Raw genomic sequence first — 17,149 nt, forward strand, 5'->3', positions numbered from 1 at the left:
CAATGTTGCTCTTCAACGGCTCGACGGGACTGATAATCATACTACCTCATGAGACTTGAAACCCATGATAAGCCGCATCGTATGCAGGCGAGCAGCGCACCCGCACCCATGACATGGTAATATCTGCAAACCTAGGGTTCTGCATGTCGGAATGGATGGTCAAGCAGAAGACGGCAGTCTGGTCAGTATACCCAAGGAATCCCCGAGCTGTGTGACACTGTCCTCTCTGATGCTGAAGCTACTTGGGCACACTTGCTGGCTGGGAGACAGGAAGCAGTGGCAGTGGATTGCGACTCCGTGTGAGTCACGGTGCCAGTCGCGCAAGAAGTGCATGAGGTAGGATTTAGACTTCCTGTCTTAATAATCGCCAATTTCAGCTTTCTCTCCCTCTGTCCCCCGACGCGTATGATTGTGTGATCAAGAATTCTGTTGATGTGAGGGAGGACGCGGCTCTGCGAGGTACCTGCCTAGGTAAGTACTCTCACACTAGAATGTTGGCCTTCCTAGTGGGTGGTCATGGAAGGCGAAAGCCTGCGACGGGAGATGGTGGAATTTGAGCTTGCTGTTCAGCAGGACGAAAGAAACAAGTCTGCCCGCCTTCCAAGACAGGGATGGCACTCGCGCCCCCTTCTTTCTCCTGCCTACCTTAGGTGAAATACGCAGTGTGCGCGGGTTGGTAGTATCTGTACTCTGTACGAAGTATGCAGCAATAGCGGGCCAGCGGTAGCAAGTTCCTTCAGCCAGTCGCGGAACGACTGGTTTCCCATCGTGCAGGCATTCCCTCCCGTCTGTGCTGACGGGACTTGCATCCCACGGGTCCCACGGTGGCCGACCTGCCCGCAAAAACAACATACACAGTACCTTCACCAAGACAAGAGAAGGTACCCCAAGAAAAAAGGGACTGCCAGTGATCTGCCGGTCTCCGATTGCCCGGCTCCCGCTACGAGGGCTCGGAGTCTCCAATCTCTCTCGCTTTCACCTTCGTCCCGGATCGGCTGCTCGGGCATCGACACCACCCACCTGGACCCGAACCAGACGCAGGCAGGCACTGAGAAACAAGGTGAGGCAAGCCTCTCTCGCTTATTCAACGTCACGTTAGACGCCGATGAACCTCGGTAGTAGTCCGCCTAATTAAGAAACATATCTCCACGCATGATTCTTCAGCAAAGACTGTTCTTGTTCTGACTTATTCCCAGGCACATGTGATGTGTCAACCCCGAGAAGAAGGGCGATGCCACGCAGCGGCGGCGGGGAAGGTGGAAGGTGGGCCGTAGCCACCTCCAAGAGGCGTGGGACGCTGGAACCTCCCGTCCTTGGGGGAGAGGGTGGCCAAGAGACCTCAACCACAGCCCGAACTTCGACCTCGACCTGCTGGGCTTGACCTTGTCACCTTGCACCTTGACCTCGACCTCGACCTCGTCGATGCTTGCGAGAATGCGGCACATCTGCACGCCAGCAGAACCTTCCCTTGCCCAATGCAGCCCTAGCGCCTTGCTTCCCTGTCCGCTAGCTCACAAGCCGCCTTCCGGTTTGCGCCTTTCCGAAATAGGATATCTGGGTGGGTCCTACCTCTTTGAAGATGGGTGCGCGCCGTTCGACGCACCCTGCCATCCCTGCCGTGCGAACTCTCTTGCTGCTCGTTATACGTACCTCTCTCCCTCACGCCTACGCACAGTCGACGGAGGCTGATATGAGCTGCCCACACGACCTCGACGTACCTCATCAACATTGTTCGACTGCTTTTGCTGACTTTGACCTCCATACGCACCACAACAATACAGAATCATCCGAAATGAACGTCCAATCGTCCGCAAACAAGCCTTCTATTACCGTAAACTCCCGCTACCTTCGAGCCTAAGCCTTCGGCAAAACGTCCGTTCTGCAAAACCCGGAACTTTTCGTAAGCAAATCTTTCGAACAGCAACTCTGAAAAGATGCAAGATGCGAGACCGGGACAAAGCATCGTTGACTGTGGCTGCGCAACGGTGCCGCTGGCTGGTTCTTTCCAATGCCGATATCATACACCCGCAATTGCCACTGGCTACGAGCTCCATGCTGTAGTGTTGTTCCAACACCAGCCTCTCTTGGTACGCAGCCATCATTGTGCTGGCTTGGCTTGGTTACTTGCAAGTGATTCCTCAGCTTCAGTTTTGCCTTCACTGATTTAGATCAAATCTTCAACGCAACAGCTCTCGGACTTAAGATCAATGCTGTCGGAGACAAGCCTAAAGCGCTTCAGCTGCTCTGGGGAAACTGGTATGTTGCATACACCTCGTCGTTCACATGCTTTTTGTGACGAATATCTACTAGTAGATCTATGTATGGCGATACATGCCTCCAATTCTTTCGCCCCTGGACGTCGTTTTGCACATGACGGGGGCCTAGTCATCTCCAAGCAAACTAAGAGATTTTGGGTTTTCCTCCAGGCGCGGCCCGGTAGTCAACACTGTTTTCTGCGGCTCATTGGTGACACCCGTTTTGTCCTGCCATCCGCTCCTCATCGCATATCTGGGTCAACACAACTCTTTTATCAACGTGTGAACAGCCACACCGTCCACACCAAGTTTTATCCGGACCCAGTCTGCAAGGGTCCCGTCATAATGCTCCCAAGTGTACTCTGTTGCCTTTCCAAAGCACGAGGATGTAGCACTGCGGACGATACTCGTCGATGCAGGCCAATCATCAGTCTTGCTCTGTGCGGAGGAGAATGCCTGGCATTTGGACCGAAACAACTCCTTGTGCTTGAACGCAACCCTCGTGTAACGACTGCTGGAGGTACGCGGCCGGTATGCCGACTTATCTTTCGCGGGGAAATGGCACACGCGGAGGTTGGGTAGTATTGGAACAACGGACGACATCCATGTCCGACTTAGGCTGACTCCCCTTGAGATGTCCACGCAGGGCCGACAAAGACAGGAAAAGAACACTGAAATCTTATCCAGCTCTGTCGCCGCGTGTCTCTCTCTCTTTCTCTCTCTCTCCAGACTCACACTATCATGGGCATTTTAAGTCACACCACGGTGACGTACAACCATTCTACCGAGGGGCACCATTCTCACCACCCCTCACCTTCTGGGCAACTATTGAGGGTACTCGAGGTACTGAACAGTGTCGCGGCTGCTAATTTCCAAGGATTGGCCTTGCTGAACTGCAGGATACGCGAGACGTTGCTGGAAGGGAATTCACAACACCGCAGAGGCAAGGAACTCTCGAGGAACCACAGCCTTGCACAAGTTCACCTTGTGCTGTTTCCTCTCAACTTAGAGTTTAAAGGCCGTGAGTTTTGACCTTGCCCGCGACCAAAATAACCTTCATCGCTTCGGCAGCGATTTTCTGACATCCGTCGCTACTTTGAGTTATCGCCTTCGCTTGTTTCGACATACCAAGGCGTTTAACTGCTGTCCAGATTACAAATCGCCTCCTCGCGGTAGAGAACAACCAGCAGCCTGGCGGAAGGAGTCGCACATGTTGCAACTCCATGGATTCGATACGCAGCTGTTTTGATACCGCAACGGGCAAAGCTCTCGACTGAGACTTTGACGAGTGTTATTTCATTGGCCCATGACCCCTGGCAGCGCCGTAGCGCATGGCGCTACTGTACGGATGCCATGGCCAGTCACCTCCGGATGCAGAGCCCTGAAACCAGTGGAAGAGCGTGTTGTCATGGGATGGGTAGCAACGCAGAGCGTTGAAGGAGATGGGCAATAATTTTGCTTTTCATCTGGCCGAGAATTGGCGCAGCCTACAGCATCTTGAACATCAACAGACTTTGGAGTTCGACTCAGTGCGCACAAGGATCGAAAGACGACAGGGTCTAGCTTCAGAGCTTTTCGGCCAAGCGACGCTGCTTGGTTACCACGACGAGTTAGTGGATGCATGTGCGGGTAGGCAGATCTGCCACCGAGACAAGGCCTGCCAGAGACAAACGGCGGTGGCTATCGTCATGTATCCCACTAATATTGTACCGTGCAGGCGCAACGCTCCACTGGAACTGTCGTCGGGTCTGTACCTTGCGGCCTGCTTCTGACATCTGTCATGTTGCTGGCGATTCGTAATGGCGCATCGCCTCATCATCCAGAAACCCGGCATGATTGGTCTTTGAACACCAATTGTTTCGCGCTTATCTACACCTTTTTTAAGAGAGATTGACTGCGGCGGACGGTTGCCTAAGTGGTCGTCTACGGCTTCATTCTCGGCTTTGTTGCATACTCTCTGCGTGTCTCTTTGGCGGTCGACAAAAACTCTGTTTCTGCGGTATCAGAAGCATCTGAGTGAGTCAACAGCGGAGCCAGAGAAGAAGCCGATGAACAAATGCATCCTGAGACCTGCAGTCAGTCCTCAGAAATACGAACGCCCTGTGGGCTGAAGAATGCACCACGCGATGACGAGTTATGAGCACATGCTTCGGTGGAAGCTGCATGATTTGAATTGCGAACATCGTCAAGAATGAACGGCAGCGGGGGCGGCTACTGAAAACGGCCCTAGACAGTTGAGGGTGCGTACCTGGGCGGAAGGGTGTCCCACTGGAAGACTTCCGATACGACAACGAACACAGCGTCCCACCGTTCACTAAAGTAGCCTGCGGGGCTTTCGACTGGTTCTTGGGAAAGCTTGGCGTTGGAGACGGAGTACGATACGGCTCTGTCTCTACAGCATGCCATTGTTGGTGCTCATGTACACGAGAAACCCGGCGAGTGGGGTTGCCTTGTGAGGCTTGCAAAAACATGGCAACCATGATCTCTCACTATCAGCAAGCGTTCGTGGCCGTCTTGGCTGCTATGCAGTTCCGAGCCCGACGTCCCGAGGGCCAGGTCTGTCGAAGCGAAGCACTTGGAGGGGAGGGTCACAGCGACAATTGCTAACCGATGGCTAGCTGGCAGAAAATCTGAACACATTTGTCCATGTTCATGAGTTCGGAGCCCAAACTTCAGCTTTGACATTGATATTGAGCTTACTGGCCAGACTCCGCGAAGGCGTATTCGGCTTGACCCCGTTGCAATGAGCAACGCGATAACGCGACTGCCAGCAGGTCGACGACACAAGCCTCATTCTCGACCCTACCTGCATCTTCCTCGATGAAATTTAGCATGCGCAGTTGTCGCCAGCATAGAACCCGCGATGCTGGTCCGGCTTTCTTCACGGCTCCTTGACCCCAGCGGTCAAACAGAGGTAGCTCTGGGATACGGCCATGATTCCGAGACAAAGCGCCATTCTTCCCGCGTGGACAGACTGAGCTTCACGACCAGCCACTCATCGTTCATTCCTTCTATTTGATATTTCGCAGTAATTATGTTCTCCTCTGCAGAAATTCTAGCATCAAACCCATATCGGAAAGGGTTGAAGTTTCTTGTATTCGTCAAAGCAAGGAAGGGTTCCCGCCCTTGTCCCAAGCAGCGGCCAACAGCAGCAGCCTCCATCCATCCCCAAGCTCTGTCTGTCACCAAGCATGCAAGCTGCAGCACATAAAACAGTCTTCGTCCGAAAACCGCCGTAACCCCCAGAACCTAATTTTGGATCACATCCGGAAGAACACCAGCCAGCCCTGCGACGCCGAGACAACCGAAACAGATACGGGCAGGCACTCCCTAGACTGTTTGTGGTGGAACAAGCCTGGCACGGAGCCCTGAGAGCCCCAAGCTCTGCTGATGCATTCCCCCGTCTCTTTTGACTCTGCTCTGGTGCAGTGTACACGACGCCTGTTTCTGCTCTAGGTACCAAACGGTCCATTCCGTCCGTCGGCCACGAGTCTAACGCCGCGGCCTGGCGGATTGCGCCTTCAGGAGCAAGCGGGGCCGTTGATGGTTCTTCAACCGACCCGCTGACTCGGCTTGTCAAAAAGTTCTGGCAGAGTCCGAGATGGGTGAATTAAGATTTCCCTGTCCTCCGTTCCGTTCGGTCTGTCGAGTCCGTGTTCGTCGTCTTCCGCGCCGGACTGATCCTCCCGCCGACGATGGGTGTCGTGGGTGGAAACAACGCAACGCAGGAACGGCTCTCATCAGCCGAGCTGACACATGCTAGTTGCTTCAGCCGCAATCGCACTACAACATACAGCGCTTACTCTGGGGCGTCTCCGCCAAGGGTCCAGTACCGCTGTCATCAGCCACCGAACAGATGGAGGTCCCTCATTGATTCCCTCGCATCGCATGGCTTGTTGAGGATGCCGTCCAATCTCGAAAACTAGACATTCTGTCGTCTTTGCGTATCCTTTCATACTCTCCGTCTTCTGCAATATATTTACAGACAAAGCCGGGGCCCATCCTCTTCAAAAACTGGCTGGCGCGTATCAAATACTGCTTTGCAGCTTCATCCTGCATCAAATCCACTAGGTGCCTTCCTGCGTCTCAACAAGGTCCATATCTTCTGCAGCCTGACCGCCCAACATGACGGTCGCACAAGGATACCACAACCTCATTCCCACAACCGGCTTGTCGGAGCCGGTCGACACCACGAAACCATATGACCCATCCACACTATCATCCAAAACAGTTCTCATCACCGGAGGAGCCCTCGGCATCGGCGCCGCCTTCGCCCGGGAATGGGCCTCCCACGGAGCCAACATCATCATCGGGGACATCAATGCCTCGGATGGCGAGGCCCTGATTGCCTCACTCCGTACGAGTCACCCCAATGCCTCTCACCACTTCGTCAACTGTGACGTCACCTCCTGGGAATCGCAAGTGAACTTCTTCAAGGAAGCCGCGCGCCTCTCTCCAAACGGCGCCATCGACATTGTCGTGGCCAACGCAGGCGTCAACCACGTCGGCCATAACAGCACCTTTGACAAGCCCGTCGCCTCCAAGTCGGACCCCGACGCCCCCAGCGAGCCATCCACCAAGACCATCGCCGTCAACATCACAGGGGTAAGCTACACGACGAACCTCGGCATGTTCTGGCTTCCCCGCAACGGCAAGCGCGCAAACGACTCGTCCAAGCCGAAGGACCGGTGTGTCCTGCTCATCGGCTCCATTGCCGGCGTCGTCCACCTCCCCGGCCAGACGCCGTACTGCATGTCAAAGCACGCGGTGACGGGACTCTTCCGCGCCATGCGCGCAACGGCGTACATGTCGCACGGCGTGCGGCTGAACATGCTCTGCCCGTACTTCATCAGCGACAGCAACATGTTTCCCCGCGCCGGCGAGGCTGCGCTGCTCGGCGGCGGTGCAGGCGGAGCGCGGTTCGGGGACGTGGTCGATGCTGCCACGAGGCTTGTCGCGGACGAGGGGGTCATCGGGAGGGCTCTGCTTGTTGGGCCGAAGATTAAGGATGAGGAAAACGGAGTTGAGGATGAGGTCGCGGCATGGGATGTTTATGCGGAGGATTACAAGGATTGTGAGGCTTTCGTTTGGAGGTGGGTTAGGCTTATGAACACGGTTGAGATGGCCAAGGGGTGGGTTGGTTGGGTGAGGGATTGTTTTGGGATCTTGACGAGGAGGTGAGAGGGGAAGGGAGGTTGTTGCTGACTGTGGGACACTGAGAAAGTCTTTTGTGCAAGCTCGCTGCGTCCAACCGTGTCGAGGCACACAAGTGGCTTAGTAATGTCTACAAGAAGACGAACATGGCAATATTACCAATTTGAGCAAGATGAGATGTTGCATTGTGAGATCTGATACACGAGAGATCTGTAGTGGTCGATCGATCCGGCTGACGGGAAATAAGGTCAAGCTTTTTGATCCTTGTGGTCCAGTCAGCATCTTGGTTTATACGAAGACTATCCGCGCTGTCACAGCGTGGGGGACCAACCTATGAGTCGGAAAAGAACTGAAGGTTTTGAACCTACTTTCGTGTCGTGTTCACGTCGACCTTCATGGGGTTGGTGTTCTCAAAGCTTCGAGGTGTATAAATAGACATGGGTTTCGCGCAAACTGCATTCGACACCAAATCGGGCCAAGGGATCTTGGCCTCACTAAGAGGTCCTGAGTATCGATGTTCCCGGTGTATTATGGCTCATGTAGGGGCTCATTTGCTTGCCCTGATTGGTTGGGAAGTGTTTTCTCTACGAAGTGGCTCTCGGGAATATGAGGGTAGGGGGGTATTACTACACGTATAGATTCGACGCAATGAAGAAGGCGGGTTCTGACGGATGGTCAATTATGGCCTGAGAGAGTTGAAACTGCCGGGGCTCAATCTATCAAGCTCTGCAGCGGAAACTTGTCGGGTGAGCAGTCCTGATGGATTAAAAGCTTGTGAATCCCGACATTTGCTTGGGGTGTGAGTGAGTGGTGGGTAGGTGTTTGGTTTATATAGTCTTGGACAGATGATTGTGTCGCCGAGTGTCAAGTATCCTTTGCGACTTGATTTAAGCTGCCCTGTTCTACGGTGTTTTCTCAAGGAACGGCATTAGCGTCGATCTCTTTTGTTCAAAATGGAGAGGAAAATGGACTTCCAGCTGTGTTGGTCTAAGCTGTGCCATGTCTGCACCCAGCTTAATGGCTATGCTAGAGCTTTCTGAGAAAAGTCGTGAGTATGCGCGGAGGAATATGTTGGAAGAGGTGACGAAGCTATCGGAAGAATGGCAAGAAGATGTGTCAGCTGATTGAGAGGTGCTGGTAAATGTCGAAACGCCCAGGCGAATTGGGTTATGTTCTGACCAAGATCACCAGGATATGTCATAAATATGCTCCCGAGTAAGCCGAATGATACACGATCGAGACGGCATATGGTTCTCAAACCTGTAAAATGGGACATAGCTGCTTGGAAGCAGCACACCAGCTCTGATATCGGAACTGCAGGGAATCAGTACATCCGGATAATGCTGAGATTATAGGAGACGCCGATGCAGGCGAGAGACACTACTCATCTTCGGAGACGACTTGCTGTCTTGGGCGCCTTACATGAGCCTTGGGGTCGTCGCCAAGTAAGCCAAACAAGGCGATGAGCGCCACCACCAAAACCAACTAAAACCAACATCTTTGCGGTCGAGTGGATATATCCGCAGCAAGCAGCATAATTATAGACATGAGCTTCGCAAAGTATACGCCTCAGGCTCATGGCCTCGCTGTATCTGCATATAAGTCTAATTATCCCAGAGAGTCTCGTTTTCTTGAGCCAGGATCACCGCTAATTTCGCCACCGCCTGAAGATTCCAGAGTATCGATGATGGCAACAGAACAATCGACGAGCTCAAGCTAAAAAACCTTTGGTTCCCCAACCCCTTTGATCGTCATTACGTTATTGTCATCCTCTCATGTTGCCCGTTGTCTATTCCAAAGGTTTGCCTCCGAGCTGATATTCACATCGAGCCTACTGACCCCTTCATGTACTGACGCGTGATAACAACCAAAGAGGGAGACAAGATTGATATAGTCTCGCTAATCTGTTGAACTCAGAAATGATCATCATAAGTATGTAATATACTTTTAAGCGTTAGGCATTTTCAGATCATCGGAGCGATGAGAAATCTTCGCATGTTCCGAACATGTATACAAGCAGGGAGCCGTAAACTAATTTGCTCTGCGATCATACATCCGTCCCGATGTGTCCTGGAGGGATTTCCATGTCTGGCAGAGATTGCATGCTAGTCGCCAGCTCATTGATGTCGACGCTTCGTCCGTGGATGTGGGGTATGCGATCTGGGAAATGAATGGTTGTAGAGGGGAGAAAGAGGAGGTACATTAACCCTGGGGAGAGATATTGAGACAATCTTGATGCTTTGTATAAGTTCCTTGATGACCCATCAGGTATTAGGTAAAACTTGAGGTGATGTCTATACTTTTGCAGAACGTAGCGTCAGCGTGAAGATTCGGGCTTCATGCAAGCGTCAGAATTATTGCATCTGTTTGTTTGGGGACGTCAATTAGACGCAGATGATAGAACTTCAAGGTCTTCTAGACAGAACCGGCAAATTGTACTCTTCACCGCGAATGGTCATTGCGATGTCTTTTGAAGAGAGTGTGACCAGCAGAAGCGATGCGATGGGGGATGGAATCTCTGACATGGAGAACCCAATACATTCCAGTATTTTTATGGATGCAAAAATCCGAATACGTATGAAGAGGTGGTAGACGCCAGCGTGTATGCAAGATATCCCCTTGTTCTGGAACCGGTTTCCAAGTGAAGCGTATGAAAGACTTTAGGCCCCGTACTCTGCTATGACAGGCCTTTAAAGCCACTGTACAGCGCTCTGGATGAGTCTTTTATTCGTGACGAGCAAAAGCCTATGAAGCCTACGTCATTTAAATACATCCATGTGTATACGATGTTCCAATGACAGGCATGGTCTAGCAGACTTCCGGCAGGGTTTCCCGGAGGTAGCCGAGACTAAGAACATTGTCTTTCAGATATTCTGATGTAGTGCATATATACTATAAATTAAGACCACTTGGGCTATGAAGAGACAAGGGGGAATCATAGACTTTGGCATACTTCAGCCAAGTATGAATACGCTGTGTCAGTGGCGCACTCGCATCGTTCTACGATTAAACCCGTGTTTTCGGCAGAAAGGGATCTGCAGAAGATGGTCGATTTGGCTCATATGATACACTTATGAATAATCCACACAGCTTGGGGAACTATGAAGGATGGCGAGGTTGGCGGTGAGATGGTTACTGAGTATGGAAACGCAGACCGCTCGGGTTCTTGTGTTGTAAGCTCAAGTTTCTCTTTTCCTACTCAATAATAAGGATATCTGCACCATATTCTGGGGAGCTGTACTCAAGCCGGCGAGACGAGTTTCAGTAAGTAGTTTTTTGCTCTTACGTGGACGGTCTACACTTCTCACACGGAAAGAGTCGACGTCTCGAGTAGCTCAGCTCTTAAATCAGACCATGAAAACAGCCACGCGATTTGACTTTAGATTTTCTTGTTTGTAAGATGGCGAGCCCACTGAAACATCTTCATGGCGTTGATGGTGGTGGCCATTGTCTATCTATTACATCGACTATGTAGCTGGCGTTGAGGACCTCGGGAACTTTGTGTTGCGGCTGGATACAGCTCCAAGCGGTCTAGCTGCCGTCAGGCTGATATAGTAACAACAGAAATGACTCCTCTGGTGCCAACGGATATGTAGGTACCGTAGGTACCAATACGCAGGACCCAAAGCTCATTCCATTACGAGTGTCTGCGGCGATGGACCAACGACCAACGCTACTGGATAGTTCCTCAAACACTCCCAGGTGGCCTTGAATCTGCAGAGCTACAGCAATGCTTGAACCTGATTCTATATATGTGGTTGATTTTCCTTCACACATTCACCTAGACGGAACAGGCAGCTGCTACCCGGTTGTTGGTCTTATCAAGTGCCAAAGGCAGTCCGGAAGCCGTCACCTGAGCACCAGCTTTGACCAACCAACCAGAGCGAGCTGAACAACAAACGACCAAGAATACTGGGACGAGAAGTTCCACCTAACGGTCTTTCTTCTCGTCTGCCCTTGCCTCCCTCGCTCTTTCTCAACCAGAGTCCTCTTTCTCCCCCATCAAATCCAAGTCTAGCTGATACCAACACCCTCCCCAAACCACACTCCTCGCCCTGCTTATCTGTCAATTTCGTCCTCGTAGGTCCTTTCACCATACGGCCATTGCATGAAGTTTCAACTAACAACCGGCGCAGGATCCTCCCATCATGCCTGAGCGCCCGAGCGAATTCCGCCAGCGCGGCGAGACCACCGACGACTGGCTGGACAGATTGCGACGTGTCAATTCTGATGCTGGCGATGATGTTGACGGCTTCTCCAAGATGATGGCGGAGATCGAGCGAGAGACGGAAGAAGCTGCTGGCTTTCGCTGGCATTCGCATGAAACCCAGCAGCGACAGGACGCCATTCTGGCGCACTTTCAGGACTTCGTCAAAAAACTCGAGAGGCTTTCAGACGATGTCACCGGCGACCAGCTTGAGGAGGCATGCTTCCCTCCTCCCAAGGCGGGCGACTCAGGTCGCTCCAAATGGAAGTCCCTCTCGCGCAACCTGAAGTATTTCATGGGATTCGTCGTGCGCTTTGGCGTGCCCCCCGGTATCCACGACGCTGCTGTCTCCGACAGCTGCCTCGCCCAGTACCGGGATGTCCTCATGTTCTGGGTTTCGAGGAGCTACCGTCTGCGCGACATGGATGGGCCTCGGTCCCACGAAGTCTCCAATGAAGTGACGGAAGTCGTGCAACATCTGGACGCCAAGCATGGAATCACCCGCCGCTCTCAAAGCATCGCCGAGAAATCGTATGTCGACATCGTGGAGCTCCGTCAAATGTTCGATGAAGGAATGAAGGCGGTGGATGGGAAGAACACCATCGGTCGTTAAGACTTGGGGGTACTCGCTGAGAAGCGTCAAACACCTATAGATTCAAGATAATATCACAGTCATGGGCACTCAAGGAGAATTCGCTGCGGTGGAATTGGCGGGATCTCGTCTGTCTTTTGAAACCGATATGATTAAGTAGTCGCAGTATCTCAAACATACCTGGGCTCTTGAAACAGAGAATCTTGAAGTGCTGGTGCCCTCCGGTATTTACCAAACCGTTGTCAAAAAATTACCAAGGCCACTGAAAGCATGCTCCTCTATCAGGTCTCACTGACTTGGTTCGTGGCTCCTACAGACTGCCACATTTAAACAGCTTTTCCTGTCGGGGCTTGCGTGTCTTGACGGAGCATAGAACAACATTCATGCGTGAAGCAGATGCCGCTCCCCGGTGTCTAGCTTCAAAGAGAGGAACACGTAGGGAAGGGTGACCAACCTTTCAAAGTCAGTAGCCACTTCCCCAGCACCTCAAGTCACGTAAGATATCTAAGCAGGAAGCAAGACGATCTACGTCTTAGACACATTTCCCCTCTTTTATATCAATATGCCACACGCCAATCCAAAATAGAACTTTAGAGTCGTCCTCAAATGCCGCTATAGCTCTATTACCACGCCAGTCTACACGAATACTATCAAAACTACACCCTAAAGCTCTGAAAAGCTCCCAGGAACCCTTAAAAGCAATATCGGCCCCTAAAACAGAGCCAAATAGCAAAAGATTGGACGAACAGGGAATCGAACCCTGGACCACTCACATATTGGACGATGGAATCATCCGATGCTAAGCGAGTATTATACCACTAAACCATTCGCCCATGATGATTTCGCCCGGACTTGAACCGGAGACCTTCAGTGTGTTAGACTGACGTGATAACCAACTACACCACGAAACCATTTGAATTGTTGAAAGACATTTCGAAATGTGCGTATATGACGGTCGGCGACGAGGCCGGAAGTTGTCGTCGAGCGAGTATTGGGTGGTGGGCGCGACGTGGTGGGGTGCATTCCGGCGCGGTGGGTCGGCGAGATGAGAGACCAATCAATCTCGGGCTCACATCACGTTAAGAGAAGGTCGGTTGCGATTCAACTCTAAAACCAAGGTTGTGTCTCCCTCGGTTGCGCTGTGTCGGGCAGTGATGTTCTCTCGCTGCCTGTGGCCGTTATCTCATCCGGTCATGCCAGCGTGGGGGCACTCGACGGTATCGAGCAGTCTCCCAAACGAATGGTAGGTTGACAGGGACGCGGACAAGGGTGAGACGGCTGGTCGTTGTCGGAGCCTACGGCATCTTGACCCGATGCTGTGATTGTGTCAGCCTCGTATTTACGCCGCCTTTGAGCTCACACGATGGCCGGGGCGGAGTCGAGTCCGGTATGTGGCAGTCGATGTGCGGATGATCCCATCACCTGCCTGAAGATCTTGGCTCTATCCGTACTCAGCCAGCCATGGAGTTGAATATGCCATGTGACCTGTGGATCTATAGTACGAGATCGGCACAGCCCCAGCCTTGAGCCGCATCCCGCTCGTGGACGTCCAGCTCGGTCGGGTACTCCTGGGACGGCGGTGGCAGCGGAGACACACTGGCTCGTCATCACGAAGCACGTGGCGTACGTGGTGGTACACGACAAGCGGCAGCCTGCCTCCCCGGAATGATTATCCAATAGTCAGGCAATGACAAGCGACTTGGAGGATGAGTCCGGAACCATGGTGATACGCAGAAACCCGTGCCTCATGGGAGGGCGTCTTTCAATCCAGTCCTGGATTGCAAGGCGCGGCGCGATGGGATCACTCAACGAGACCGCGCGGCCGACCCGGCAGTTTCTTGAGTGGCGGTAGCAGGCTCAATCGCTTTCGGGTATCAACTTGACCGCGCGCTTCGGGAACTCTGGTCCCTGATGATTCCGGGCGACTCGGGCCCGACCTTGGCGCGAAAGGAACATCGAGCTCAGACTTTGGAGTGCTCAATATAGCAGCACGGGCCAGTGCGTTCTCTCCAAGGCAGATCAGTTTGTTGGCTGTCCTCAGGTACGCAGGCAAGGCGAAGGCCTGTGATGCGTGCACAGAGCCTGGGGATAAGTCTGCACAGTTTAGCGCAAGGTCGATATTGACCACTGGGGATTGCGAGATGAACTAGAGACTAGCTCGTGCGATTGCAGATCCTCCGCATAGAAGCACTGGGAAACCCATGGCAATGCGGCGCAGGCTACACCAGGTTTGGCCCAAAGGACAACGTCGACAGCATAAACATCGAAAGACTCGATATTGGGTGGCACTTGCGGCAATTGCGTTGGCAAAATTTGACCGCGGCAGAATGGTAGAACGGGAGTTTCGACCAAGGACGACAATGACAGCTGTCTGTAGAAGAATGGACGGTTGAAAATTGCATCGACAGATGTTTGCTACGATGAAGCAGAAGTCATCAATAGTCGAAATGAGGTGACCCGGATTTTGGGACCGAGTATTGGGGGCCGAGCATTTAGGGGATCGACGACGAATTGGCGCATTGACTTGGTCAGGGTGGTTAGAGGATTTAGACTTCCTGCCTGAAACTCTGTGGTGCTAATGGTTCAGTCCGTCTCATCTCCGCCACGTGGAAAGGTGAGATGGCGGAGAATTGGCCTGGGCGCCTGTCTCGCAGTAGACATCTCGGCTCTTTGGCGAGTATGGTGTCAGTTTCCACATGGCTGTTCGAGAATAAACGACATCAGCCATGTCGATGGAGATCATATCGAACGAACCAGGGGCGAACCGCTGTCGAAAATCTCTGCCGCTGCAACGACCGAGGCATCAGGGCGGACCAGGGCTCCAGGTGGAGGAACGTTGACAGGCCGTCGCTGGCACTTGAATGGCCCAGGGTCTAGACGCCGTTTGCCAAGTCTGTAACCCGGCAGACCGGTTCCTCGGTTCAAGCAGAAGTTGTTCCTTCGAGGGTAAAGCCCGCAGGCCGGACATGGAGAGCGGGTCAAGGAACAGCAATCTCAGAATCGAGATGTCTTGTTTGGTTGGCAACGGGGTCGATATGCGGGTGATGAGGAGTAAACGAAACCACCTCATCTCAGTAATCCAAAAGCATGGAGAACAATGTCATCCAGCAGCACAGACAGGAGCTCATACCGAGTTGGGGGCCAGAATCCGGCCTGGGTTCCTGGACAAGCCATGGACTTGCAACGTCATGGTGATGGTGATAGGAGGGTTGAAGTTAGGATCTTGCCTAGAAAGGACGCCCAGGCCGAGGAATGGAGTGTCGCAGTCGTCATGGCCTCGGTATCGGGCCGTAGTGATGTGACAGAAAGTTGAAGGGAGTGGACTTTGCGAGAAGCGAGAAGCGAGAAGACTGCAGTCGCATCTGCGGCTAGCATTCTGGGGACCCCGGAATCCCACCAGTCGGTTCACAGTTGTAAGGCGCAAGGGAGCCTGTTGTTGAGATGTTGATATCAGGCTATTTGGGAAGGAGAGAAAATTTTCATGACGAGCGCGGGTTGGAGGCAGAAAATGACGAGTTGCGATTGGCGAATTAACGGCGAGTTCATAGTCTTGGCTTGTTGGTTTGCTCTGGACTGGCCGATTGCTCCCCGGGGATAAGGCGGGAGGCGGCTGACCCTCGTCTATCCGGAAATTTGCGAGTCTTTGCAAGCTCCCTACTTGGTAGAGGTTGAAAGTGACAGGCGGACAGTGACGTACGTGTCTTAGTCTTCGGCTCCGAGTGTCCGCGACAAATTTGGTTCGGTTGCGGGTTCTTCGTGGATATACGGGTATCCGCGGTGATGATTCTGACAATTGATTGAGTGTAGACGAAGGATTTGTGGTTGATAGGGGTGGACCTCTTGGCAAGTCATGAAGTGGTTGACAACGTCTGAGGGACTGGGGTCCAGGAAGTGGGAGACGGGTCGCGGTCGATTCTTCGGTGGTTCCTGTTGAAGGTTGTGACCGGATCGGGAAATGTCGATGAAGTTGAAGAGTCGGTAGCCAGTTTAACCCCTCATAGAGCGCGTGCGTGTTCGGCAGTGTCCAAGGTGACTTTGGTCGATGAAGTGCATGGAAGCATGCCCCGGGCTGGCATGGACAGGCTGTGTTGGGATACGGTGGTGCATGTGGATCAGAGCATCTCGCAGACTCGCAGGATGGAATAGCTGCAGCGCCTTGGTCAGTCCCGTCTGCTGTCGGTGGCTTCCATCCTTACCTAGCTACCTCAGGTAAGGTAGATAGGTACCTTAAGGTTTAGAGCTCGGGGAAGAAAGGAGCGCGAGTTGTTGCATTGTCGGCTGCGAGGCGGTGGTGGAGGAGACGGAGACGGAGAAGGAGGAACAGGTAGCAAGGCCTTAGGTAAGGTACGAATGCATGGCCGATTCCCTGTGCATTGGCCCTGCATCTGCATCCAAGGTGCATTGGCTGGAGTGCGGCTGTGCATTTAGTCCCTGGGAAAGGGATGCAGGAAGCAGGAGAAAATGCGAGCTAAAATGTTTGGTAGACGCAGGATGGAAACTCTGATACGGAGATGCTGGAAGCTGCATTCAGAGGGAGTCAGTCATGCTCTTGCCAGTGGTTGGACTACCCCGAGTGCGTAGGTGATGCGGGCAGCGGACAGGAAGAAGGTGGAGAGGAGTGTCGTGGAGTGGAGACTTTCCCTGCCATGTGCCGATAGCTACCTTGCCTTAGATAAGATTCAAGGGCTAGTGGGAAAGAGCAGCCGGGATGCTGTGTCCTCGGCCGAGTGTCAAGTCAGAGACTGAAGAAGGAGCGAATGTGTCTACCTATGGAAGGTATATGGATCCGTAATGTAATCAATCGCCTAGGTACCTAGGGTAGGCACGATTTGACGGGAGGCGTTGATTGCAGGAAGGAGAGAGCTCCCCACTTGGTCAATGACGCAGGGCAGGCGCACTCTGCATCGACCTCGAGTATCTTCGCCGGGAAATAGCTTGCAA

General features: G+C 52.8%; 3 protein-coding genes across 3 annotated transcripts; all 3 read left to right on the forward strand.

Moving 5' to 3' along the window:
* Nucleotides 1-1,934: 1,934 nt before the first annotated feature.
* Nucleotides 1,935-2,374, forward strand: CGGC5_v010961 (uncharacterized protein; the record flags this gene model as incomplete). Its single annotated transcript, XM_066152441.1, has 3 exons — nucleotides 1,935-2,087; nucleotides 2,204-2,256; nucleotides 2,311-2,374. The coding sequence occupies 3 exons, from the start codon at nucleotides 1,935-1,937 to the stop codon at nucleotides 2,372-2,374; spliced, it is 270 nt and encodes an 89-aa protein (XP_066008194.1).
* Nucleotides 2,375-6,380: 4,006 nt separating this feature from the next.
* Nucleotides 6,381-7,436, forward strand: aflH (5'-hydroxyaverantin dehydrogenase; the record flags this gene model as incomplete). The annotated part of the gene is made up of 1 exon (XM_032019491.1): nucleotides 6,381-7,436. The coding sequence occupies one exon, from the start codon at nucleotides 6,381-6,383 to the stop codon at nucleotides 7,434-7,436; it is 1,056 nt and encodes a 351-aa protein (XP_031892526.1).
* Nucleotides 7,437-10,975: 3,539 nt separating this feature from the next.
* On the forward strand, nucleotides 10,976-12,229 carry CGGC5_v010963 (uncharacterized protein; the record flags this gene model as incomplete). The annotated part of the gene is made up of 3 exons (XM_032019480.2): nucleotides 10,976-11,001; nucleotides 11,318-11,489; nucleotides 11,546-12,229. 3 exons carry the CDS (start codon nucleotides 10,976-10,978, stop codon nucleotides 12,227-12,229), a joined length of 882 nt encoding a protein of 293 aa, XP_031892460.2.
* Nucleotides 12,230-17,149: the final 4,920 nt, after the last annotated feature.

The sequence above is a fragment of the Colletotrichum fructicola genome (assembly GCF_000319635.2).
Source record: "Colletotrichum fructicola Nara gc5 chromosome Unknown KSG_Nara_v1_contig06, whole genome shotgun sequence".
NCBI classification, from domain to species: domain Eukaryota; kingdom Fungi; phylum Ascomycota; class Sordariomycetes; order Glomerellales; family Glomerellaceae; genus Colletotrichum; species Colletotrichum fructicola.